The sequence below is a fragment of the Neolamprologus multifasciatus genome, chromosome 12, assembly GCF_963576455.1.
Source record: "Neolamprologus multifasciatus chromosome 12, fNeoMul1.2, whole genome shotgun sequence".
Classification (NCBI taxonomy): Eukaryota; Metazoa; Chordata; class Actinopteri; order Cichliformes; family Cichlidae; genus Neolamprologus; species Neolamprologus multifasciatus.
This window is the reverse complement of record NC_140450.1, coordinates 18,030,115-18,057,556: the sequence shown is the minus strand read 5'-3', so window position 1 is coordinate 18,057,556 and position 27,442 is coordinate 18,030,115. Positions and strand designations below refer to the sequence as shown.

The 27,442-nt window shown below is 41.6% G+C and overlaps 1 protein-coding gene across 7 annotated transcripts in view; it reads right to left on the bottom strand.

Moving 5' to 3' along the window:
• Window positions 1-27,442, bottom strand: part of LOC146506764 (membrane-associated phosphatidylinositol transfer protein 2-like) — a 41,039-nt gene that overhangs the window by 10,140 nt on the left and 3,457 nt on the right. For 5 of the 7 annotated variants that reach the window (XM_085181069.1, XM_085181072.1, XM_085181073.1 and 2 more), the window contains exons 2-11: window positions 12,552-12,794; window positions 8,466-8,680; window positions 7,603-7,724; window positions 6,804-7,037; window positions 6,350-6,685; window positions 3,939-4,034; window positions 1,778-1,882; window positions 1,631-1,695; window positions 1,341-1,412; window positions 480-724 (exon numbers count right to left, since the gene is read on the bottom strand). In XM_085181069.1, coding sequence (XP_085037195.1) covers window positions 480-724; window positions 1,341-1,412; window positions 1,631-1,695; window positions 1,778-1,882; window positions 3,939-4,034; window positions 6,350-6,685; window positions 6,804-7,037; window positions 7,603-7,724; window positions 8,466-8,680; window positions 12,552-12,629 — 1,568 coding nt within the window. In that variant the 5' untranslated portion in view covers window positions 12,630-12,794. The remainder of the gene's footprint in view (window positions 1-479; window positions 725-1,340; window positions 1,413-1,630; window positions 1,696-1,777; window positions 1,883-3,938; window positions 4,035-6,349; window positions 6,686-6,803; window positions 7,038-7,602; window positions 7,725-8,465; window positions 8,681-12,551; window positions 12,795-27,442) is intronic. The other 2 variants (XM_085181070.1, XM_085181071.1) reach the window with 1 other exon arrangement.

The following is a 27,442-nucleotide window of genomic DNA, read 5'->3' as shown; positions in this document are numbered from 1 at the left end:
TATGATATTCTTCAATAGCTGAGTCAGTCACCTGATCTCAGCTCAAAGGCACAGCTTTTCAGTTATTAAACAAGCAGCAACTCAAGTGTTTGTAGTAAAGGTTCACCAGAGCACTTCAACAGAAAATGTATATGGGCTCTAGACTTTAGGCAGTCACTGAGCCTTAGGATCCTTACATTTAAAATGATGTAAATTTGCCCAATTACTTTAGAGCTAAAATTAGGGACTGTATAAAAATGTCTGTAATTCCTAAACAGTTAATGAAATTCTTCATCAAACCTCTTAAAATAAAAACTGAAAGTCTACACTTCAATCACATCTTGCTTGATTATCTGATTTAAACTCTACTGCGGTTGTGCAAAACCACAAGAATTCTGTCTTCATCCAATAAATTATGAACCTAACTGCACACAAACCTTCAATCATTATCCATGAGGTTTTGAGCCTGCAGAGTAATGTGTGCATGTGTGTGCTCTTACTTGGACACTAGGGAGAAGGCCTCAGCACAGATGGCAGGGCAGGGCACCAAGCGGATGGCGATGCGTCCCAGCGCCGCAGGATAGTGAACACGCATGACTGTGTCGAAAGCCGTACTGATTGTGTTGACGTCGGCCTGCTTGCTGTTCTGGTCGCCTCCTCCTGTGTCCAGGATGTTCCCTCCGTGCAAGACCAAGATGAGCACATGGATCTTGGAGGGCTGCAGACACTGCTGGGAAGAGCTCTCCTGAGAACAGCAAATTTAATAAGCAGCGTTATGGACGGGAATGTTAAGGCGCGCTATTGGGAAAATATCCAATAAAATGTTTATTCACTTCATCAGCATGACCAAAGAATACATACTTACTGTGAGTGATAAAACAAGCAAACAAAAAGAGATAAACGAGGCCTTGAAAATGGGCATCAAATCACTTTTTAACCGATTCAAAAGGTACGACTTGCAACGTTTTGCGTCCATCGTTTTGAACATGAATTACAAAGCAAACTGCTTTTCATAGCCACTGAGGGGTGAGGAACCATGAAGACACATAACAGAGCCAACCTTCACCTGGACAACCGTTCAACTAACAGCAAACAACAACCATGCTTCCCGATGACAAGGTCACACTAATTAGCACAGCACAATGTGTAGTTTTGTCTTTTACTTCCAATCCAAAACTTCACATTTCCATTAAGTACAGAGGAGGGGGGAGGGGGTCGAACAGAAGGTGGTGAGGTTGAGGAGTACACATGGATTTGGGTTCGGGCTACGGCAAGGATAAGGGCAGGGGCATTTAATAGACTGGAGGTGTCTGAAGAACTGTTGTACCCCACATTGCACTGGGGCCAAAATGTTTACTTACTGACTGGTGCCTTGTTACCGTGATGGTGGGAATGGGAGAGCTATCGGCTTGGCCGCTAAGACAGCCACGCATCTGAACACAAGAGGACAGAGAGGCTCTTATCCTCCAAAGTTTAAAGCCTGATATGTTTTTTGTTTTTTAGCAGCTAAACTCAAATTAAATCATGTCCTGAAGGAAACTTTCAGCAGATGGCTTGTAAGGGATATTTATTCCAGACATGGACGGGCATCAGAGGAGTGCGAGTTATAGGTGTGTTATTTGCATTGGCAGTCAACGTGTGACACACATACCTCATCTAATCTTTCCTCGCTGGTTGCTATTTCATAATCAACAGTCATTTCCTTGAACAGCTCACCTAGAAACACAAACACACATACACACATTTAACAGCAAGTGTCATAGGGCTGTGCCTGCCTATGTAGAGGTGTTCATCATACCAGGAGTTTCCTCCGTTTCTGCAGCTTCGATCTTGTCCATGAGGTCATTGGAGTTCCACTTGGCAATCTCTTTCGGGAAGACCTCCTCTCCATCAGAGAGATCCTCTGTGAGGGGGATGTCAACAGATTGGTTAAAACTGTATTCACTTATTATTATTATTATTATTATTATTATTACACCAAGAGTTCAGATTCAGAGTGCCAGATTACTTTATTAAACCCAAGAAAGGCCAATTTGTTCGCAGCTTACCCCGACAACCTATTCACCCAATCAAACACGCACAATACTGTCCTTAAACACGAACCACAAACCCTGCTGCGTGTCAACAAATAATGGGATATAAAAATAAATAAATAAATGTGCAAACAAATAAAATAGAATAACAAAGACAAACTGCTAAAACAATAAAAGAAAAATGAATCTAAATGAACCCTGTCAGTGTCAAAGTGATCTAATAAATAAGGGAATGAAGGAAAAGGAACCTTCTTAGGGTTTCCTACAAGTTAACAACCTACACAAATGCACATGAAGCTTGGGGTTTCCATGTGTGATCATCCACACACAGTGAGTATACGTTGTTTTGCATTTATTGTATCACTATAATTTATTTTCTATAAACTAAAAACAGTCAACTTCCTCCATGATTACCTGCTACAAAAATTTCACTATGCGCCTTAAATTCATGCACACATATGGATGAATTGTCTCGCTGATCTACTGACATTAACCTGTGATTTTAAAAGGACCTCAAACAGATCCTTTTTAATTCCTCTCGGGGTGATTTTTGCCAACAGCGTTCGCTTTAGCTGGGTAATCAAGATTTGACCTAAAATCAAATCATGTCCTATTTCTACAGCAGCTACACTACAAATAAACAGCATCAACGCAGGAAATCAAATGAAAATCTTTATTTCATAACGATTTGGCTGGAATACTCACAGGGGCTTGCGGCAAGTTTTTGTAGCATTGTTCCTAACACACAAAATCTTCTGACTCGAAATCAACAGAGTCCTTTATTTCATTTGTTTCCTCAGTTGCTTCAACATCCTTCTAATTTATTCATTAATATGAACAACAATCCAGTGTTAAACTGGACAAAAATGTCAGATTTTCTTTATTCCACTGCAAGATTTTTTATTAATAAACCTTCAATGATTTAAATAAAACATGTTAATTAAATACGACAGATTACACGTGTACCATCATTGGCAAATTCACCTCCTTAGCTTTTTTTTTTTCTTCCTTTATTCATTTGCATTAAAAAAAAATGGAGTGTAAAAATAAACTTGCACACACTTTTCTAATCCTTGAGATGGATGGTTACTGCAAGAAGATCACAAGAACTTTAAAGACAGAAGCCTAAAATTGGAAGCAATCTGAGCCAACTCAGTCGTTTTCCAGATTTAATTTGTGCACTTCCTTCATGTGATTTACAAACACTTACATGTATAAGCTCATTCTGATGTCCTCATTTATTTACCCATAATTAAATAAGTGTTCATAAATCATGACGTTTTAAGCAGGCCATCTGGCTTTTGCTTCTCACACATACAAACAATGAATCCATATAAACACGAATACTGTGACACATGTTAATATGGGGAAAAAAATAATTAGACGTCAACACAATTCATTTTAGTTATTGTTTTCCGGTGACTCATAGTGTCACGAGCAACCTATTAAACTCGGGGTAGGTGGAAACTAATGAATGCAGCAAAATTAGTATCAGTGTAATCAATGACTGCATCATGCATAATTTTATTCTCATTCATCATATTGAGTAAACGGTGAATTTCTCACACACACACACACACACACACACGTAAATTATTCAAAGGGGTTCTTTTATTTCTTTGATGCACCGTGAACTGTGTGAATGAAGTTGGGCAGAGACGATTGTGATTTTTGAACGTGATACTGGGATGAGACACCTGGCTCGTGTCTTCTCGGCCGAACTTATCCAGCAGGAAGAACGGGTGCCGCAGCACACCCACCTAGTTCAACTGTAGCCCCAAAGCATGCTGGGTATCTGGGAAGCTTAAGAACTGATCTGCGATTAAAGAGACGCATTCACAGGAAATGAAGAAAGGGGAGCCAAACAGGTTAGAAACATTTCACCCAGCTTCCACATTTACTTTACAAATCAGAGCAGCAAGTTACCGTGAGCATCGAAGAACTCCTCGTCCGAGCTGTCGTCAGAGTCTCGTGCAATGCTCTGCATCCTCCACTCGGAGATGCTGTGACGTGACGGGCTCACTGGGTGGGGGGAACAAAAAAAAACAAAAAAAAAAAAACAAACAAAAAACGATAGAAACACACAAGCAAGAAATTCACCATTATTTTGGGATGTGCATTTTAGCCTCTGACACACACACACACACACACACACACACACACACACACACACGTCTCTGTGGTGCATTACTTCATCACAGATGGACTGATTGGTGGTGTGTTAAAGCGGCAGTGTGTTAAAAACCGGGGCCCAGTGCAACAAGAACGAGCTCCAAACACACCAAAATTTTTTCCAGCTGAGGAAAAACAGGCCTCGTCTATCACCTGTCTTCAATCTATGCATTATATATCATTAGGTGGTCACTGTGAGAGGCAGTAAGAGAGGGGCACAGATGTAGCTGTCAGTGCAGAGAGACACATCAGTGCTGGAAGGGAGGGTCACTCTGAGGAGCATCAGCCTCCACTGTCCTGTGATGTCAGCACTGTTGCTAAAAATAGCCCTGGAGGGAATAATAGAGGGAGGGAGGGAGGGGGGACAGTTATAGGGGTGAAATGAGGCTCAATGAGAGTCGGGGTCCATCTGGCAGCTAAAGTGAGCGCCACCTTGAAGAAGGGGTGACACTTGAGATGGGTGAATTCAAATGAGTAGTCTGCGATATCAATGTTGCTGACAAAAATAACCCAGGGGAGATTCACACAGGGGGTGTGAGTAAATATGGTTGAGGAGCAGTTAAAGGAAATTCAGGTGCCTCAGAGGAAAGTAAAGGCACAAACATAGAGTCTGCACACTTTAAAACTGCTTCTGAGGCGTTTGCTTTATTAACACCAATTCAAAGGTCTGAGCTCACGGTCTTTCAATAGAGTCTGGTTACTTCACCTTTGGGTTAACTCTTAGTGTGTACGTTTGTGCAGAGCTGAACCCCCCCCCCCCCCCCCCCCCCAAAAAAAAGAAGCGCTATTACTGCACTTCCTGTGCAGCTGTAACCCAAATTCATTCAACCGCAGGTGTGCAAAATGAAAAATGAGACCTCAAAGAATCACACAATCCTACTTTAGCTTTGCACCAGCTTGAAGCTTGACCTTACTGACTGAATTCTTCACATACTAGCTTTCTAGTGTGGACGAGTCTACAGTATCACAGTTTGCTGTGTTCACTTACAGGATATTTGGACTTTGATGTTAGCATGCATAAATATATAAAAGGCAGAAATGAGTCACATGCAAGACTTAACAAATAAGACTTTAACGCACGATGAGATGTAAATACAGTTGTCACAAGAAAGAGTTCAGTACCGTGCAAAAGCCTTGAGCACCCTCGTTTCTTTATATTTTGCTAGGAAAATGGGTGCAAGGATTTCCATGTATGTTTGCACACGATTTCCATGCATGTGCAAACACACATGGAAATGTCGTATGTAAGGCAAAAACAGAGTTTGTACAATTCTAATGAGCTCGAAAGAAAGAACTCTCTTAGGCAGCTTTTTCATTTCTATAAGTAGTCTTCAGGAATTCTTGCAGGACATTCAAAGCTCTTCTTTGGATGTTGGCTGCCTTTTGTTCCATTCTCTGTCGAGATGATCCCACACTGCTTCAATAATGTTGAAATCTGGGCTCTGGGAAGGACTGATAGTGACTGGTTTGTGCTAGATTTTTTTTAAAAAACACAACTTTCAGATATTGTTCATCTCCTGAAGATAGTTTTATTTTTTAGGTGTAGTGTCACTTCTTTTTTCCCTCAACTTGTCCAGCTTTCGCAGATTGTTTAAGGACATTACTTACCATGTTGAGATATGTCAAGTTTTCAGCTAATAGCTATTCAGGAAACACCTTGTTAGTGTAAAATTTTATGCCTGTCAAACTGTGTTATCTTTGCAATTTTTCGACTAAATGAAGAGGAAGAAGCTGCTTTTGTTACAGGTTGCCAGTAACAAAGTGCCTGAAAATGGAATCCAAAACTCGTTCTTATCTGTAGACACAACATTGGTTCATCCCTTGAGTTGTTTGCCTTTACCCTTGAATGGCTCAAATCAGTGTTAAGTTATTCAACAAACAAAAATACATTCTTCTGAAAATAGTTGAGATAAGAACTGGACTGAAAATGAGAGAAAGAGCAGCCAATGACTAAAGAAAACCTCTCCAGGAGGCCTGGAAAACTATTGCTCAAGACCGCTTTAAAAAATAAATAAATAAATAAAAAATAGCCTGCTTCTTTGGAAGCAAAAATAATGAAATGAGGGGTGGATCAAGACGTTTACACATCACATCGATGTGCCAGCTTCACAAAGTCATTCACAGCAGTGATGAGGGTAAATGCATGAAGATGGCATGTTCCTCACCTCCTCTCTTGGATGATCGGGAGGATCGGGAGGAGGTGGACCACTGCTTGGTAAGTATACCTCGTGGCTGCAGAGTTTCTCCTCCTGAGCTGGGAACGACTGTTTCAGCTTCGATACAGCTGATTGCCTCTTTAACCTCCTGGTCTTTGTCTGGAGACTGTGTGCCTCCGTTGGCCTCGGTGGCCTCCTCCGCCTGGCTAAACTGAGCCATCTTCCTAGCCAGGGCCAGCTGGGTTTCCAGCTCCAGCTGCCTGATGTCTTCTATGGTCAGACCATACCACTCATCCTGCCAGCACCAGGCCTGCCGGTGGGCACGCACCATCACCTTTCTTAAGCCTAGTGAAAAACAGTTGCAGAACAATAAACCCTCGCTAACACTGTAACTAAATAGGGTATTAGTAAAATGAAAAATTATTTTTAAAAATGCACGAACATCTGAGGACCTTCAACTCACCAACATCATGAATAAAGCGTTCAATCTTTGACTGCATGCCCCAGTAGCGGAACTCCACCTTACAGAGCTTGTAGGCACACATGATGGGGGTCTTGCCTGGGTTATTGTTGTACTCTTCTATCCAGTCGTCCCACAGAGGACCCCTCTGGGTCTTGGCTGACTTGTAAAGCCTCGGGTCTTCCTCTGATTTGTACTCATGAGCGGGGATGGGATCTGTCACTATGTCAATTGGGTCTGCAAAAGACGATTCGTTTTCAGAGGGTAAGCATTTATGGACTCAGGTGTTTGGAAGTTGTTGAGGATTTACGATTACATTACAGTGTGTGCACAAGTGGGTGGAGCAGTAGTTCTGACTTGTATGAGCTTGTGTTTAACAGCTTCAAATTCTTTTTATAACTGGAATTCCAGCTAACACTATAAGATACACAGACACAAGTGATTTAAATAATTACAATAGTGGAAGTGAGTCACTGCGTACCCTAAGAGCCATTCCTTTCAGGGCGTTGTTTTCACTGGGAAAACACACTCATAACCAGAGAAAAATAACAGATGCTGTAACATTACGCTACCACAAGTGGGCCTCATCCACTGCATATCTTAGTAGCAAGAGGACAGACAGCAAAACGCCTTCAGCTTCTGAATGAGGAGATCATTACTTGCTGTATTGATTCTCTAATGCGGCCATATGCCTGAGCTTGCTTTGTATGTGTGCAATTTGAAAGTGAAATTAGCCACATTATTTTATTATCCGAGTTTTATGTTGACACAGACGTTCGGGGCAGACGTCAAATGGTCTCACCAATAGTCCTCTGTCTTTTCTCTGCTGCTGACATGTTGAAGACATCTGCCTGGTTGCCAGTGTCGGGCTTGTAGTATGTCTCAATATCAATAGAGAACTTCTCCACAAAGGGACAAGTGTATCTAAGGGAGAAGAAATTTAAAAAAAGAAATGAAACAACTGTCCCAACAAAGCACCAGTGAGTTTTGTGTCTCCCTTCATTTGGAGACTCATTTTATATTAATAACTCAAGAGCAGAACTATTTTACTACGAGTGACAATCCCATCTTACTTTTGATTATAAAAGACACTTAAGCCATACCCAACTGCTGCATCTGCAGCAAAACTGTCACTAGTTGAATAGATGTGTCAACAGCACTTGGAGTCTATCAATATCCCGAGTGTGCAGTCAAGGGCACATCTCTTTTCAGCACCTTCACATCTTTGTATGTCAGACCTCACACAGACAAATGAACTGACGCTCTGAAAGTGAGGGGCTGTCAACGTCTGGCTGTCTGGGAGCGCTGCTGGCCATGCGCCGATCTGATGGGCTGCCTGGTAATATTCTGACAACTTGTTCATGGACTTGGAATCATCAAATTAATCACTGAATACAATTATGGCAGAAAATATTATCCTCTGCAGAACCTGGGCTAGATTTTTGTCTGTAAATGAATGTAGATCTACCGGCAGCAGCTATGTCACATGCACAAAGCATTTATACTATTAAAATAGCCTGTGTATTTCTACTACCCTGCTTTAAAGAGGTGTCAAGGTTAAAGCTAACGTTACTTTATTGTATCCAAAAGGAGAAAATCCTCCTGTATCGACACAATGCTGCATTAAAAGTGTCGAGGTGGCCTCCTTACATCACCCAATCTCACCTGGTGCGGGTGTAAGGGTAGGCGTTCCAGGACTCCTCTTCAACCCTCAGTGCCGCTTTGGGCAAGATAGAGCGGAACCAGCTGGGAATGTGCATGCCAATATGGTAGACCTTGTGGGTGTACTGGCCGGTCCCGCCCGGTCCATCTGTATACGGCTTGTTTTCTAGGATCTCCACCCCACTGCCTTCACCACAGCTCTCTTCTCTGCTCTTCTTCTGTAAGAGGAATAATGAAAGAAGAAATGCATATTTGCATATTAGTAGAAAAGCACAAAGTGTGGCGGTGTTAGATGAAACAACATAGGATCATTTTTAATTCTAATAATTTTTAGTAATAATAATTTCACACTAAATCTGGAACTGATGTTTGAGAACAAACAACTAAATGAATGGGATTTTTGCAGAGAGTGTGAGGCATCAGTCTGGGTATGGCAATGACACACAAAATTAATAGCTTCCTGGAAGCACCTCCAGCTCTGAACGGCATATCAGGAAGATCCGAAAAAAAGAATCAGTGTGTGGAGCCACACCTTTTCTGTATTTACATTGCAGATGCACATAAGAGGAGAAGCCGGGTGGAGCCTGCAGCTGCGGCTGTGTGAAGCCACAATGGTGCAAACGTCAGGAATTGCTAGAGGACAATTTGTAATTGTGAAACTTGTGAATGAGAAAACATTAAACAGCAGAACATAGTCCAAGTGCTGACGACAGACATGAGGACCATAAAAAGTCAGATTTCTGATGTATCATGTTTTTTTTCCCCTCTTATCAGCAGTTGTTCAGTGTTAGTATATGCAGCTTAACCTTTGTTTAACGGCGTGTTTATTGCAGCAATGGCATAATAGGGAGACTGATTCCTCCAGTCAGCTGTGCAGAGCGAGGTGATGGAAGCAAACCAGTGAATCAGTGGAGCAGGGAAGAGGAAGCCATGAGGCATCCAGCACACTGGACCTCATTACCTTTGACAGGTCATTCATTAGCAACCCGCCCAGCTCTCAACAACCAGACACAGCTCCAAAGACACAGCACAGACACCACCACAGCAACGTCAGACCGGCCGTACACTCAACCAGTATGCGATACAGAAACTCAGTCACAGCAAGTGAACAGATAATCTCCAGATTACAGTGCATTATAAAAAGCTCACTACGAAAATACAGAACAAAAGTACAGATCCACTGATGATGAATTTTAAGCATTTTTTAAAAGGAAAAGTCCAACCTACAAACACTACATCCCCGTGTTTTCCTGTCAAAGGCAGAGTCCCTCCTTCTTCCCTTTGTAGCGCTGGGTAATTTTCTCCAGTTCACCAGAAAAAGATCATAAAACACTGGCCAGGGCGTAGCTGCTCTCATAACGGGAAGAGCGGGAACAGATAACAAGTTTAAAAATAAAGAAACTCAATGTAACGTTATATATTACAAAATACAGGACATTTTATTTATTCACATACAGAGGTAAAGTGTACCTTTGGAGGAAAATAAGTGTAGAAGGAGGTACCTTGATGCCCTCTACAGGGAGTCTCTCATGTATACAGTTTTACTTTCTTTAAACAGCCATCAAACTTTTGCGAAGTACTACACCATGATGGCCTGCTATACATGTTTAGACCCGACTACTATGACAGGATAGGAGTCACATCCTGGCATTTTCCTCTCGCGAGGCGCGTTTCCTGCTAGAGATGCTCCTTTTTAACGATAACTCCACAGTTGCTTATTCAAAACACGTAGGGCCTGTGTGGATGAATGAGGCACAATGAGAACTGCTCATATTTAAAATCTCACACTTTCTGTATTTTCTTATTACTGTAAATCTCCCGATTGTGAGAAGAATGTGACAATTACCGATCATATAAGAAAGTGTCGTAAGGGGCAAAGGAAAGAACGTGAAAGGAGAGATAGGGTGGGGCGCTGCCTGGTGAGGTGGAGATATGGCTAGGCTGTCCTAAGGCCCCGGCTTCGTTTATGAGGCTTTCACTGAGGATGGATTGCAGGCGGGCGGACAGGCCTACATGCTGCGGTTGCCCTGGTAACATAAAGCAATGAAGTGAGGATAGCCATGCTCTCTTTCCTTCCACCCCCTCTCTCAAATTTCTTCCCATCCCTTCTTCACTGCCTCTCTTTTTATCCTCCATTTCCTCATTCACTTTTTCATTCACTCATTCTCGTGAACAAAACCTGACCACTGGCATGCTGCTGATGTCATGGTTGCCATAGTGACAGAAGCCTCAGCGCACCGAGGCTGTTTAGAGGCGGTTAGGTCAGGGGAAAAGGTAACTATGGGTCAATACGATGTTGGAACTCTTCGTCCTGGGATTTTGTTCACATACTTAAGAGTTCACGCGCAAAGAATTTCTTTAGCAGACTTTCTCACGTGTTCTGCCTTTGTCCTGAAAATATGAAAGGCAAGCAGTTCAAGACTAAATTTTTTTTTTTTTTTTTTTTTTTTTACACACACACACACACACACACACACGCACACGCACACGCACGCACACACACACACACACACACACACACACACGTTTTTAAAATATTAATTAACTCTTCACAAATACAATGAAGGTGAATTATGAGGTGAGGAAGAAGTGTGCCGCAGAGCCCGACATGTGCCGTCTTGAAACATCTGCTTGCTCTGGGGCATGTCCTCTGAGTCATGTTCCCACACATCTACAACTCAAGCGGACAACCTGTCTGCTGGATACGGCATCGGGAGGACGTTTAGAAAAGCAAACAAACATGAACAACAAACATCTTCATCATCTGAAAAAATAAACAAATAAATCTGAAATTCTTTAAAAGACGTACACACTCTTTCTACACTCATTTCAGCTTATGCAGAGAAAACTGGTAACTGGTGAGACCGTTACAACAACCAAATTCTCTCTCTTATACTCTCTCAAATACTCGCTCTCTCTATTTGCAATGATGTAATGCAGCTAGTGACACAGGCTGTTTTTAAAGTACACAGCAAAAACAAGGAGAGGCTTTCAGAGTCAATACAGTTGAATTAATCTCTATGTAGCCTTGTTATACCTGTGGGTGGATATTAATTTTAAACAACCCTGTCGACTTCCTTATTTGGCTGTAAGATTAACAGCTGGTCTACATCATGAAAGCATCCTGGGCCTTCCTTACACAAGTCATAAATGCTGAACCTATCCAACAAAGCTGAACCCTGAGAGATGCAGGTCGAAAATAAAGCTCCCACGTTTGACTGTTCGACTCTTAAGATGCCGATTTCTCTTGATACTGTGCTTTGAATTTACTCTGCACTCTTTGTGGATCTTATTTTCTGATAGCAAAAAGCAACCAGACTCACATTACCATCGCAATGTAAGATCAGCAAAGAGACAAAATGCATCGAAACTCGAAAAACCTCAACTTGATCAAACAGGTCTGTAACTTCAGCTTGCTCTGCAATGATCGTAAAACACACATTACGTAACCGTGCAGCTCAAATCCAAACAAATGCACCTAATGCCTAATATGCACATCTCTGAACTATAAATAACACTGTATTTTTACTACAGCCTGAGTCTTGGCATCAATACCTCCTCTGTGTACTGCTGGATTAAGTAAATCTACCTTCATGTACACATGCCATATGAAGAGGATATAATGCTGCACAGCAGAACTAAAGCTATATAAATGGGCCCTTTCTGCAGGCGCTGTAAACCCTAATGCTCTAACACAGACCATCCATCTCCAGCTAAGGGCCTGCTTTGACAAATGAAAGCAGTATGTCCATCTCCGTCGCAGCAGTGTGTGTACATGGAGTTTCATCGAGTGCAGAAACATGCGGTCTATGACAGCTTTAAACAGCCAGCTTCAGAGAGTTTAAACTGGATAATCTATCAGCACACAGGCTCTCTTTGTTTAGTTGCTCCACCAACGTCACGCATCATACGACCAATCGTTTTCATCATTGAGTATGCTGTGATTGCACACTTCAAGAACTCCCCGTGTTACTTTATCTCCTCTTTGACTGCTCGTTTTCGTCCCCTCGTTTCTGCGGTTGTTCATTTTTAGTTAGGTGCGTGTGTGTGGGTGAGGATTTGCTGGAAACCATGGTTGTGTTGCCTCACCTGTATCATATAAAGCTGGGCGATGCGGTACTCCTCCACACTCATGGGCATGGGGATGCGGTACTCCTTGATGAGCATGGTGAAGCTTGGAGAAGGGGGATAGGGGGATCAGGGAGGAGATTGACAAGGGAATGTGGGAGGGAGGGAGAGAGGGAAAGGGAGGGGGAGAGAGGGAAGGAGAGACTCGGGATGCTCCTATACGAGACTTGTCAAATCACCAGCTGAAGTCCACATTGATGGCTCCTGTGGAGGTGAAAGAAAACGTAAAAAACTGAGTTATGGGTGCTGCACATTAATGCAAAACATCCCATTTGTAGAGTGTGTTAGTCAAAACATATGGATAAAGTTAACATCTTAAAATTCCTAATGATTATTCCAGATCCCAACACTCAAAAATCAGAAAGCAGCAGTAAAAAATATCAATAACGGGCAAAACCTGTCAGCACACAGACTAAATTCTGAATCTGTCTAACTCTGCTACACACATCGGAGGACAAAGATCCCCTCTCGTGGCTCACAGGCAGATGAAGAAAAGAGCCAAAGTGTCATTAAGAACATATGCTCCATGTAGTAGATATCTACTCCAAGCCTTGGCAATGAAGACAAGCACCGGTGTTGTGCCTCCATCCAGCATCGCAAATCCAAGTAAAGCACTTCCTAGGATAAATACTCCTTCTTATACACAGGCTACTGTGTGTGTGTTTTTGTGTGTAGGTGTGTGGCCAGAGTCTACGAAGAGCACCCATGCCTTGCCGACAGTCCCGACAGCCACCCTTTTTCTTCCAGCGGTCCAGCACCATCACATGGGGTGCTAAGTTAGCATAAGAGGGATTACAGTAGAGTGGGAGGCATTATATAACAGTGTAAGAGCCCCCCTGTTCATGATCGAGGTTTCACAAATAAGAATTACACAAAGCATTGTTTTCAAACCACTGGGTAGAATAGGGGTAGGTGTGGGCTATACATACACAACGTGTGGGTGGCGTGAGTTGCAGAAGTCTGCTTTGACCGTTAAGGCAAGAAAACAGGTCTCCGAAGCTAAAAAAGTACAAAACAAGATAACGCCTATGCAGCACCATACTGCACTGTAGTGGAAATTTAGCTAAATAACTGTCACAGGCATTATCTCCTTTCCAGGTTATGTTTTCAAATTCTCAAACTTGGATATTTTAACAGCAAAGATTTAAAGGTGTACTTTGATAAAGCACTTATTTGAGTCAGTTGACCCTGAATCCTCTCTTAGTTACTCTGCAATAGGCATAGGCTGCTCAGGGTTTCTCACAAGTGTCTCTTCTTCTCCCTTCATACACCACTCTGCATTTAATCATTAGTTATTATTAATCTCTGGCTCTCTTCCACAGTGCATCTTTTATCCTGTCTTTCACCCCTCACCCCCCGACCAGTTTGATTCTACCAGAGAATTCTTCCTGTTAAAAGTTAGTTCTTCCTTCCCACTGTCCCCAAGTGTTTGCTCATTGGGGGTCATTGGATTGTTGGGGTCTTTACCGTGCCATATAAAGCACCTTAAGCGAGTGTAATGATATAAATAAAACTGAGTTTAACTGAAATTTAAGATAAAGTTCAGCCTGTTTTCAGATAGGTCAGGTGAAAGCACATTAGGCAGGATCTTAGTTATGCTGCCAAGGAGACTATAGTGCACAACACCATCCTGACGCTGCTGATTTAGCTATTTAGCCAAATGTGACCACACAGTCTTGCATAACCTTAATATTTACCAATTTCTGAACTATGGAAGCTATTGGACCTTGCTCAGGAATGCGTCCATTCTGTGTAATCACTCTAATCACATCAATATCCCCCCTGCGTCACTTATCCACCAAACAAAGGCCAGGTTTGGTCGAACCAACAGTCCAATTCCCTCCAGTGTTTGAATGTTTGAATGCCGCTAAAGAAAAGCTTTTATCTAATGACTTTACTGAGGCTGGAAAGAAGATGCAGCCTGACCGACTTCACATCTGGAACAGCAGCTGTTTACTAAAATATTAGGAAGTGTTCTGCTTCTATACATTTTTTGTGATTTCTTTACAGTGAAGAACAAAGCATTGACAAAATCAGAGCAGAACACCACATTTTGCTGAAAATAACTGCACTCTTGGGGGGATGCTAGAATAAAACTAGGCTACATGGAGAGGCCCAGAGGAAAGCCTGCAGCTCTGGAGCCCAAGGAGTCTTTAGAAGTTAATCAATAAGCATAAGCACTTTGCACTAACAGCCTCAAAGTAACATTTACTCCAAAAATGGTTTAAAAATGTGGCAACACTGTTAATGCAGATGCATTTATTGATGCAAGAAATGAGTCTGAGTATTTTCTCTTGACCACAGATTATGGATGTATTAACTGTACTGATTTGGAGGTCATTCAGTCTGACAGTGATAAGACTACTTCTTTTACTGTCTGCTGGCTACTATTGCTTTATGAATCAAAATTCAGCCCCCAACGGCCAGCCCCCCCCCCCCCCCCCCCCACACACACACACACAGAAGTGACAGCAGATATGCAAATACCACAACAAGGACACAGCAAACAAACAGAAATCAAGAAAAACCAATAGGCAGCTCAACAGAGGGACCCTGTCCACCCAAAGCGGAGCTCTGTCCGGCAGCATGTGTTCAGAAGCTGTTGTGATGATGCTCTGCAGGGATTAGCAGCAATACTGATGCAGGTTAGTTATGTCACTGTTCTGCAGGATTACGGCAGTATTGCTACTGGTGAGCATTGCACAAAGCAACCATTCCCCACCATCTTGATTACTCAATTAAATTCAGTCCTTAAAAAATAAAAAAAAAATTAAAAAAAAGTAACATACACGCAAAATTCTGTTTTGTGCACATAATGAAAGTAAGTACTCGTATTTGGCTTAAGTCTGATTTTATATACCAGCAAATGTGAGTCATATTTATGACTTGTTGGGCAGAAACTAGGAGGTTATTTCCACCCTCTATAATCTGGGGTTCTAGCTTAAAATATGTTTACCTGCTTCTTCAGTAAAATGTTTGGTTTCAGTGGAAAGCTTATGCACCACTTTCCAGCACCTGTCTCCTCTTGTCTGGCTGCAGTTTTGTAATCTCATATGGACACACCCAAACTTTATACACATATGACAGCATACATCTTGTATTGTAAATTTATGTATTGTGTCTGCGGTTGTATTGACTACACATTATAAGGCCTCCTGAATTAGCCAATTTAAGACCACGTGACTGTTCCACAAGTACAGGCATTACGTTTCACTGCAGATAGAAAGCTTTCCTTTAAAAAAAAAGAAGAAAAAAAGGAAAGCCTTTCCTCCTGCTGGTTTAAACCTGTGCCTCTCCAACTTTCATTTTTGACTGATGCAGATGCTGTGCACAGCACAGGACCGGTAATGTACGATTCACCAGCAGACTCGAGAGAGTACTGGCACCATGCTTGACCCAGAAAAAAAGCACTCTCACACACAGAGCTTAAAAATAGCCTGGTCACAATAATCCAAGCATACGCAAGCAGAGTGCTTGACGTTGTTTGTGCAGAGAATATGCTCATTCCCTTCTAAAAATACTGTCTCTGCCCCCCTCTAGGCAGTGACGCAATAGCAGCACAAGCCCATGCACAGCGCTCATCACAAAGCAGCCCCCAATGTTCCTGCTCCTGTTTCGACAAAGCTGAAGACAGCGATAGCTACAAGACACTTTGAGTGGGATTGCCTTTTGTACCTCTTCCTGCTACCGTTTCGTGATCCTGTGCGGCCGGCATACACCCTGAGGTGCACAATGCTACATCACAAAAAGTGTGATGAAGGTATTAAAAAAAATTTTTTTTTTTTTAAAAATGCAATCCTCCAGGCAGGAGTGTTATTGTACCGAGTGATTCATTTTTTCCTTTTTCAAAAGGTGAATTAGACACTAAAAATCAGCATCAATACAGAAATGTTCCAGGTAACATGATGAATAATACATCTGTCTGACTACAAAAGCCTTTCTCAACAAACAAGTGTGGAGAGCGCTGCACATCTGGTCACGTCTAACCACTGATAAGTGACATAAACAGATGAAACCTGCTTACTCCACAGAACACAGACCAGCATATCCTTCAGGTCAATTGCTTTGACATAAACATGAAATGTGCCTTTCACTCTTGGCTTTCCTTGCCACTCCACACTGTCCTTCACTCTCATAATGGAAAGTGGCATGACTTAATCTGTCCAAAGACATGATATATGCACAGTAAACAGACAGATCCCCGGGACAGAGAGCAGCAGCTGGGCCTTGCTGTCAAACACGGAGCACAACACCGAGAGGGCAGTGGTGACTCACTGGAGGCTTTTCCCCAAAGGCTGCAATGGTGGCGCTCCTTTAAATTTAGCAGTGTTTTATAGAACACCGTGCTGAGGCTGCGCACCAGAGAAGGCGGTAAATTCCAGGGATCGGTGGCTCACGTGACCGTTAAAATACAAGTGGAACATATTAGCCTCCCGGCTTGCCTGAAATACAGCAGATCGGTTTCACACTGTTGCTCTCGTATCACAGAGGCAACCTCGGTTATGGCAACTGCCTCAGCTTGTGATAAGAATCTATGATTGGCTTACCGACCAATCCAGTTAAAATGTCAAGAGGCTTAAGACAAATGTATTCATGCTGGGCCGTACACGCACACAAATGAGTTGTGTGTGAGTTTACCATCCATCTACGAGCCTAAAGAAGCCTTTGGGCTTATTTCGAACTCTAACTTCAGTCTCAAACATACTGAGATTATAACGTGAAGGGTCTAATGAGGGCAAAGAATGAAGAGTATTTATCAGATAAACAGTATTTTTGTGACAATACACCCAATTTACACCCAACAAAACCCACCCGCTTTAGGCACCAAAAAGCATTGTTTAATGCTTTTTAAGAAACACACACACACACACACACACACACACACACACACACACACACACACACACACACACACACACACACACACACACACACACACACACACACACACACACACACACACACACACACACGGTAAAGAAATAAAATCAAGCAAGTGTTTTACCTTGCTCGATTTTAATACAGCTCTGGAGGAGTGAGCAAACATTGAGCCTCTCTCTTCAATGAAAAAGATTTTTTTTTTTTTTTTTTTTTTTTTTTTTTAAATATGTGACACCACACAATGCACAGCTCAAACAAAGGCAAAGCAAGAGCATTATGATGCTTCTTTGGTTAGCCTCAGTTTAAAACAACTCTGATGCTGACTTAAGATGAGAAAAATCAGTTTTATATGGAAAAACAAAACAAAACAATGTGTGAGTAATCACCTTTGCAAGCCGTGTTATAAGCTGACAAAACAGTATAATCTTGTAAAAATACAGGGGCCAAATAATGGTGTGTCATCTTGTTCTTATACAGTAAATACAATGAGCGCCGTATGCATTCTGTAACATATCCATCACTCTTTCCCGTCCCTCAGGTCCACAATCTTTCACAAACTATGGAGGTGGGAAGCACAACCTGCCCTTGTTCTTTACTCATCATCACAGCACAAGGGGAAAGCTAAAAATACTTGACACCCTGTGAGCATCTCCTGCATTGTGTTCCTCCTTCTTCTCGTCCTCTACCTCCTACAGTAGCCCTGCAAGTATGATCTGCTTCTAAAAATGAGCCTGCACAGGGAGGGAATGAACGAGAGCAAAAAGAAATCGAGCTCAGGCACAGCCGAACATGGTGTCGTGAAACTGCAGTTTGATTACCACAGAGAAAGGGATTTGTTAACCCGAACAAACAAATGAATAATCTTCTATTAACTGTGAGTTTTAGTTTTAGTGTGTACACCCACTTGGAAGATATCTAAAAACAAACAAACAAAAACACCCAACATACATTTAAAGAGTGTCAAAACTGCTCATTTGATGTGAAAAGCTCTCCTTGTGCAACATACAGAAGAATTCGATATTAGAAGAAAGCCACACCTGTTGCAAAGATATCTAGATATCTATCTATCTGATATCGAGATGAACATGATTTTAATCTAAAGCAGATCATCTAATTTAACAGAGGGCAGGAACCACTGGAATATAAGTTTTACATTTGACACCCCAGCATCATGTAATTAAAATTCAAAAATAAATAAATCGGGTGCTTGGTGACCGCTGAGAACTTTAAGCCCCTTTAATAATTGGAGCCATTGTTTTCTTATGCCTCAGTGGTGCTCGTCAACGCCACAGTGGTCCAAAATGGGCCCGTTACATACCAACACCATCTCTAACCAACCCCACGCTTCACTCAGAAATCCAAAATTAGATGACCTTATATGAAAATTGCACTTGGATTAATCAGTTACGTGCCAAGGTTAAACAAGGATCTTCCCTTTCTGTCACTCTCTGAAAGTGCTCAGCGAGCCTAAATGAGCTGCGTAGAGAGAGAGCGTGTTATATAACTCAGCAGATACAGAAAAGGAAAGCGTCGCTATGCTCGTATTTTGCCCATTCCATTAACTAATTCATGTAGCCCAGCAGACCAAAAGGAAAGGAAATGCTTTGGTGCATTTAGACAATCTCTCCAAAACATTCTCATCAGTCACTCTTTGAGTGACTGATGAGAAAGATGCTGATTCAAATTAAGGCCTTCTTGCTAATGTGGAGACTATTGCAGAGTGCATGCTTACCAGTGCCACAAAGGCTTGGACGGATAACAACAAATGAATTTCCATTATCACTGCCACTCTCTGTCTCTCACAACAGTGAGAAGCAGCTTTGGTTATGTGGCATACGACAGCGCTGTGGCTGAGATTCATTACTGCGCTAACACCTACACTATAACTCTATAAAAGAATGTGGGCACATGCATGTGTATCGCAACCTGCAGAGAGGAAAGTGAGCGCTTGATATGAAGCGTTTAAAAAGACGCTGAAACATCTGCAAACTGCAGAAGCAGCAGGGCTACGAGTAAAATATTTATCAGTTGTGATAGACAACAAAGGTCGTGGTCACTGCAAAAGTATAAAAGCATATAAAGCTTAAAGGCAAGTGTAAACAGAAATCATTGTGCCTTGCCTGGGGTCTATTTTTAGTCTCTCACATTTAAAAAGAAAAAAAAAAAGAAAAAAACTCAGGGAGCCCTTTCATAAGTGGTAATGCAACATTCTGTTTTTTGAATGACAATGTCACAGAAGAGAAAGAAAATGCATTACACTCAAGAAAACTTGAGAAGAAAAATGTTTTGCCTTAGGCCAAAATGTATTTTCTTTCCTGCCCCTTTATCCTCTCCATCATTGCTTGAACAGGGGGTTACCATGGAGACACAGAGGGGCCTTTCCTTATTGGTTGCCAAGATGAAGTCAGAGTGACGGGGGAAAGTAGAGACCAGACGCTGCCGGGGCTGATACTGGTTTCTCCCGTTTCTCCTGTCTCCACTTTCACTTTTGTCGGTCTCTTTTCCCTCCTGCCGCAGCTCATTTCCACGGCAATCTGCTATAGAAGCCTCATCGATTCATACAGCAACCCTAAATATCTGCAACTGTGTCAGCATGCAGGATTTAAATGTGGCCCAAAAAAAACAAAAACAAAAAAAAACAAAACATCAAATAGCCAAGAAAATTCACGATAAGACTTTAAAAGTCCTTACATGCTGGTTCAAGACTAGTTTGCTTCTGCGTCTACTGTACTATGCTTAAAATTAATAAAAAAATAAAGACACGCATGTTACTTCCTGCAGCACATCAAGGGTTGAAAGGTGGCCTATGCCCTATCAGTTTAATGCTAGTTCTCTTTGTGAAGTTTAAGATTAACCAGGTAAACCACTGACAGATCCTCTTTCAAAAACAGCAGTCAGTTACAAGAAAGTGGAAAGAAAAACCAAACTCTCTGTGCCAGCTTCACACACTAGCTTAGAGGAAAGTGGATCCGAAAACCTCTCTGTGAATCGAGGACACAGAGAAACTAAAAGTGTGCAAAGTTGAAATGGTGTACCTACTAAAACAGACTGATTTTGAATGTTATGACAGTTTAATCCCTCACAAGCCCCTCATATCAAACTAAAGTCTTATTTGGCTAAGTGCATAAAGTCCAAGCAATTCACAAAAAGGGAGGACAAATCTGATCTCAACTCAATTATCGACACCCGTCTCAGCCGGTGCTTTGGTCTGTGTCAACCTTATACTTTCTGGGTTACAACTCAAATCACTGAATCATCACCTTCAGCATGCGTCACTGCTCATTTCAAGGTTACTGTGCATCAAGCAAGCACATTTAAAAAGGTCAATGATAAGAAAGCTGCTCATAAAAAAAGCCCAAGGTTACAGGCTGCCCTTTGGTGAAACACCTTAAACCCCTTTATGTAGCACAAATAACGCAGCCTTCCAAAAAGTGCTCTACCCACTCACCAAAGAGTGAAGCAGCTTCTTCTACTGACCATAAAAGGCCATTTTCAAAGATGCTCTTGGTAAGTATCTGTGGCTAACACTGCAGCGGGTTGTGAGGTCAGCTTTCCAGCCTTGTGGAAAGCCCGGTTATGGGATTTTCTTATCAGAGCAAGGGGCTATAAAAAAAAAATAAAATAAAATAAAAAAAAAACACAAATTCTCATTACAGTAACAGATATACAATAAAAGTCTCTAACTTCTCCCTTTCTCTCTCACACAGGCAAACAACTCTGAAAGAAGGAAGACGTGGCACTTTGTCTGGCACGTAAGAACGGGCAATAAAGAGAGACCGCCCGAAAAGAAAAAGGAAAAAAGCCTGTACAGTGAGAGCAAAAAAGTAAGCGTGAGACGCTGAGTTAGGGTCCAAAGGGGTCTATTTTTAGGTTCAGAAAAATCAGGTGTCTCTGACCAGTGGAAAAGAAAGAGGAACATGGGTAAAGTGACATGAACCAGCGCTGCTGCTTTCATTTTACGAAGTCCATGTGACTCAGAGCGCTGCGAGGGCTCAGGGCAGAACCAAAAAAAGGAAACGGATATAAAATGGCACTTGTGCATCATACTGATGTAAAAGCTGCAGAGATAAATACTTACATTTCTAAAATATGTGAAATAAACATGGCTGGCTCATAACTAATGTGGAGATAGAATAAGGAGGCATGAAAAAGTCCACTGACGAGCACTTTCTTAATGGTGAAAGCAGCATTTCTAATTCACAGCTGACTGTGATCCTTCATCGCTCGATTTACTTCCCCTCACAGAAGCAGATCGTTCTGCCTAAGAGCTAAAAGGTTTCCCGGCACAGAGAGCATGCGCCAGACTGCCTTGATATCCCTTCATCTACAAGGTTGATGATTATGGCCAGGAAAAAAAATAAAACATGCCAGCCCTCTTAGAGGATGTGCATAAACGAGAAAGGACACAGGAAGGTGGACGGTTTCTATAAAAAGACTTCGGCTCTTCTTTGGAGTCTGCCCACACTGCGAGAAAAACTTGTGTCCAAATGAAGGAGGACATGGAGCAGACGCGTGCAAAGCGTATGCCTTTGTCTCATTTCCCAGACAACGCCACTGTAGGAGCATTAGCAATGATATGCCATTCATCAGCCGGCTCATCAGGGATGCGTGGGGACAGGTTGTACCCCTGTTGTCCCTGTCAACAGCTCAACACCAGCATTAGCATCACCTGTTTTGTTTAAGAGAGCTGAGGGTGGGAGAGCGAGATGGGGAAAAAAAGGACAGAGTCTGCGGAGCTCGAAGTGCAGAGAAAACACAGTGTTCCCTTCGGTGCTTGGCCAGCACGCAGGTGCATGATGGAAGCTCATCTGAAGTACTGTCATGATGCGTGATTGTCCGCTCAAGATGAATTAAAAGAAAAATTAGACCTTGAAATAACCAGCCAGCTGGCAATGTGTCCCTATGCTCCCATCAGAAATTGTAAGAGATGTTTGTTTTTTGTTTTGTTTTTTTAGGAGTGCATCAAATCCCTGCAGGTTCCTGAATGATTGAAAAGGCACAGATGACAGCATTTAGTTTCTGGTTAGTGAAATTGACTGAATATCCTTAGGGATGCACTGCAAAATCTTTTGCACGACTTTAAAAAGAGACACACAAGCTATTATGAACATACGATTGGAAAATGATTGTATTTATCTCAAACGGTCGGTGAAGAAAATGGATGATGACAAACCCTCCAGTTTTACAGAAAAAAGTATAATATATAGTATATAAGTGTAAGTAGTATATAAATAATTGCTGGATTTCTTTTTGTGATTAGTGACCTCATTTGTTGCCCGAATAAAAAAAAAATAAAAAAAAGATTCTTCATTTAAAGCCTCTGGGGCACTTACCCACTGAAACCATGAGACCTTAGGCCACTGCATGAGAGCTCTGCGTTAAGTCTGCATTGCTACAGACGTGGCCTTAGGCAATTAAATATCCCTCATAGTGCTGTGAGATTAAACATGGTTTTACAAATAAAAGCAGGGGGGGAAAAAAACAAAAGCGAAGATAAGTACAAAAGGGTAACCCAATACGACTGATACAGGAAATAATTTTACATGAAACCAGAAGAATGCAGTATTTTACACATCTTGGTTATTTATTCGTGAACAATTTCTTTTAAGTTTTGCTTTTTTTTTGGGGGGGGGGGGGGGGGGGGCACAGATCCTACTCAGACAACAAAGAGTAAAGTCACTGGAATCACATTCCTCCTCATAACTTTATGCGCCCATGGGGCCTCTTGCACTCATTCACCCCCCAGGCAACATCATTTAAGTGTGTGAGAGTTTAGTGCTTACACCATAAGAGTGGAGACTGCGGGGGGATAAAAATGGTTACAGCATAGTACTGGGATATTATATAAATAAAAGGTTAACCAAAATATTGATATTTTATTAAAAAAAAAAAAACATTTAAAAACTTGAGAATACTACAAACAAGAAGGCTCATCTCATGCACCACCATCCTCAGATAACGTTAGCCTAACATTGAACACGCTTAGCTTGACAAAGATACATCCTAAGTTAGAGCTAGCTAATGGCTCGGTCACAGATAGGACAGGAATTTCCTTGCACCTACCAAAAATAAATGCATAAATAAAAACTTTTGGTGAGTAAATATTTGCCCAGAGTTTGAGGGTGTTGCACACTCACAACCACTTTTGATCGCAAGCCGATAGGAGACAGAAAGCCTGCCTCCTATCAGACCAGTTCCAGTGTCACTTAGACTGACTACAGTCACTCTTGCAGAGCTCGTCAAAGGTTGACAAATAGTTGCGATTTAACTTATAAAGACTGATTGCCATCAGCCTGAATGCGTCAATGAGCACAACTTGAGGGGACTCGACTGGCTGCCAGCTGGTCGTTTTCTGGTTGTATTCGTGCAGAAAAGGAAGGCTGCCGAGCATATATTTAACAGTTAAATGTGAATATCTGTCTAAGTAGACAGCCACAGATGAGTACATTTCAACAATTTGTCAGATATTTGCTGTATTATCAGAACCAGATTGCAATTAATTGCCAATTTAAGACTGACATTAGACTGATGGCAGACTGTCTTATGGTAACATTTATGGCAGGTTTTAGCGACAGTGTGCTTAATCTCATTTTGTAGTAAAACAAAACAAAACAAAAAAAAAACGTATTGGGTAAAACAGATTGACCAAGTATAACTTTGTTTAACTTTGAGTATGTAATTTGCAGATGAAAAAAGCTGATAAATTGCAATATGTGTTACTGCATATTGCAAAATTTTATATTGCAATATTATGGTGCTGTGAGTGCAGTATTGTGTAGTATCTGGCGATTCCCACTTCTACCAAACAGTGTGCATTAAAGTATGTTTTTTTTCCACCTCTTTAGCTAGGTGTGTCAAAAGCATCACCCAATCACCTGCCATGTATATATAAACCCCACCATGCAAACAGTAGACCAGTTGCCATAGGCGCGATGCTTGAGTAACATAACAGTGTTCAGTGCACAACTATTTTAAGTCAGAGAGAAAAATGTAGGCAAGGAGTACCGATAACAGGTCACAACATATCACACAACGCCAGAGCATGTCAACAAAGGGGTGCCAAAACTCCTTGAAAAGTTACTGTGGTGATTGCAGTGTATTTAAGGTCAGTTTTGCAGTACTATACACGCAAATTTTTCTGACATCTTATTCGGCCATTTCCAAAAATACTCTTCAAACCGCGTGTTAATCAGTGTAGCAAATTAAATACACAGGAATCAGTGGATTCCATCTACATCCGATCATGAATTTGTTTCAGTTAAGCGTCACCCAGACATCATATCAGTACAAAAACAATCACTGACATCATCATCATCATCCTTCATGAGTACTGAAATCACCACCCTTTCTTAAAACAAAAAACAAACAAACAAAAAACCCTCATCCTTAAAAGTCAAGTCCCCATTTAGTAAAATATATTTATTTGACAAACCCACCTAGAACAACAGCTGAGGCCTAGTTAGCTGCTAACCAAACAGTCATGTCCTCTCACAGACAATAAACAAAGACCACAGGATATTTTAAAGAGCTTCCTTGTTAAAGATCAGACACTTAACAGGACTTGTACTCTACTAATAAAATCCCTGTGCCGAATGTACAAATATAAAACGGTCTCTAACAATGGCCAAAGAAATTAAACTAAAGAGGCACGACTCTGTTCATGACAAACATCATGACAACCACCATAAGGGAAAAGACTTTAGAATATAGAGTCTGAGATTTAAAAAACAAAACAAAAAAAACACCAGTTTGTTGGGTGAACTGTGTTTAATGCTTTTATTATCTTTCTTTAATCTTATTTGACCAGATGAAATCCCATGTAACATGCCAAGCTGCAGAATAAATTGACTTTTCTAATGCTAACGGAAAGCTGGCCACTGCAACCACAATTCAGCAGTGAGCTCCAGAGAGAGAGTATATGCACCGAGTTTGACCATTTTAAATAGTGAATAAAATAAATGAGGAAGTTGGGGAAACCGCAAATCTACAGCTGCATCCTTTTAGCCATTATATGAGATTATACTGCTAACTTGCCTTTGGTAAGAGTGGCAGTAATTGCGTTATGAGGTGGGTGGCAGGTCTACATAAAAAGCAGAGACTTTACCTCTTCCTCTGCTTAAAAAAAAGAAAAGAAAAACCAAACAAACTGGAGAACTGAAGAAACAGTCCGATATTACACAACAGTTCGGTTTTTGGGGATTTTTCTCTCTTTGAAAAACAAGTGGCAATGCAGCAAGTGGGTTAAGAAAACATCAGATTACACAAACCTGTAAAGTCAGTGCACGCATCTCCAGAGCAACATCTAAAGACGCACCGTTTGAATATTTAACCTTATTAGCCGCCGCTCGCATCACTCTTTTTGCTGTACGAACCTGTCGTTTCTTTCCTCTTCCTGTGCCAGTGATCTCATCCGATAATCAGCTCAAATGGTACACACGTGGAACCAAAAGATGTGGTGAGCAGCAGCATACGTCATTCAAACTTACACTGGCAGGAAATGAGTCTTTTCTTCCTCGCTCCACTAAATTCAGTTACTTAATGACTCTATGCTTGTTTGTCATCTTATTAACAGCGGGATTATTGACTTATGCTGCAGGACAAACTCCAGCAAACCGAGGGTTAATGTGGGAGTATGGGAGATTTGCCACATGCAAGAACACACACACACACACACACACACACACACACACACACACACATAAAAAAAAAAAAAAAAAAAACCAAATAGATACCACACCGCTATGAATACTCAAACAAGGCTGGGGACACATGCTCGAAAGCTACAGGCTCCTCTATCAGGAATTTTCCACTCCACCGTCATTCAGATATACAGCATATATTTGCAGCGTTTCCTCCTGACCGTCAGGAGGTTGTCAAGCAGTCCCACAGCTGTATAATGTTAGTGGAGAAGTGCGTAATTTGAGCCTTGGAAAAGAGACGGGAGCAAATATTGGCACGGATATGAATTTTTATCATTCTTCAATTAGCTCATCGCAGCACCCCCCCTTTAAAAGCAGCACCAGAACTGCTTTAATTCAACAACAAGTTGTGAACAAGCCACACAAGAAATCACAACTGTACAGACAACGGGCTGATTCACAATCACCTCCACTCTTTCTCCTTCGGTGCCTCTGTTTGTGTGATGTGTTATATTTAAGAGAGGCACCTGAGAGTTAAAGAGCTATCAGGTTTCAGAAGCCTGTCAACCGCTCTCTCATAGTCTCTCTGTCTCTGTGAACGCTCAGAAACACATCAGTAATTGTGCTCCTCGTCTTAAAAAGAAACTGATTAAAACCTGAAAATAATATCTGCAGGTCTGTGTACAAAACAAGCTTCACAAAAAAAACAACCCCCCCCCCAATAATTATATAACAATAATAACTTTTACATATTCACTGGGCTACAGCTGCATATGAATTTGTCATCCAGCAGCTGCAACTCTGGGTTTTCAGCAAATAACTCATACAATATTTATACTCAATTAATATTTAAAGTCCGTTAAATTACTTTGTTACTTCAAATGTTTGTGGAATGAGATTCTGGAGGGGCTTTTCTGCGGGAAGGGAAACGTCAATTCTCAGTGTTACATGTGCTCATAACAACTGAAGCAAATTTAAATATTAAAAAAAAAAAAAAAAAAAAAGCATGCGCTAGAGTCCACTAGAGATCACATCACAATGGAACAACACAGGCCAACGCCCATCTATGAACACGGCTTTCATTTTTGACGTCAGCCACACACACACACACACACACACACACACACACACACACACACACACACACACACACACACACACACACACACACACACACACACACACACACACACACACACACACACACACACACACACGGTTTTGTGACTACTGCTTACACATTTCTGAAGCTACAGTGGTGACGCAAATGTGTAAACACCACCCAGAGTCCACTGTTTGAGCTACGTTACACATGTGTATGTAAACATTTGT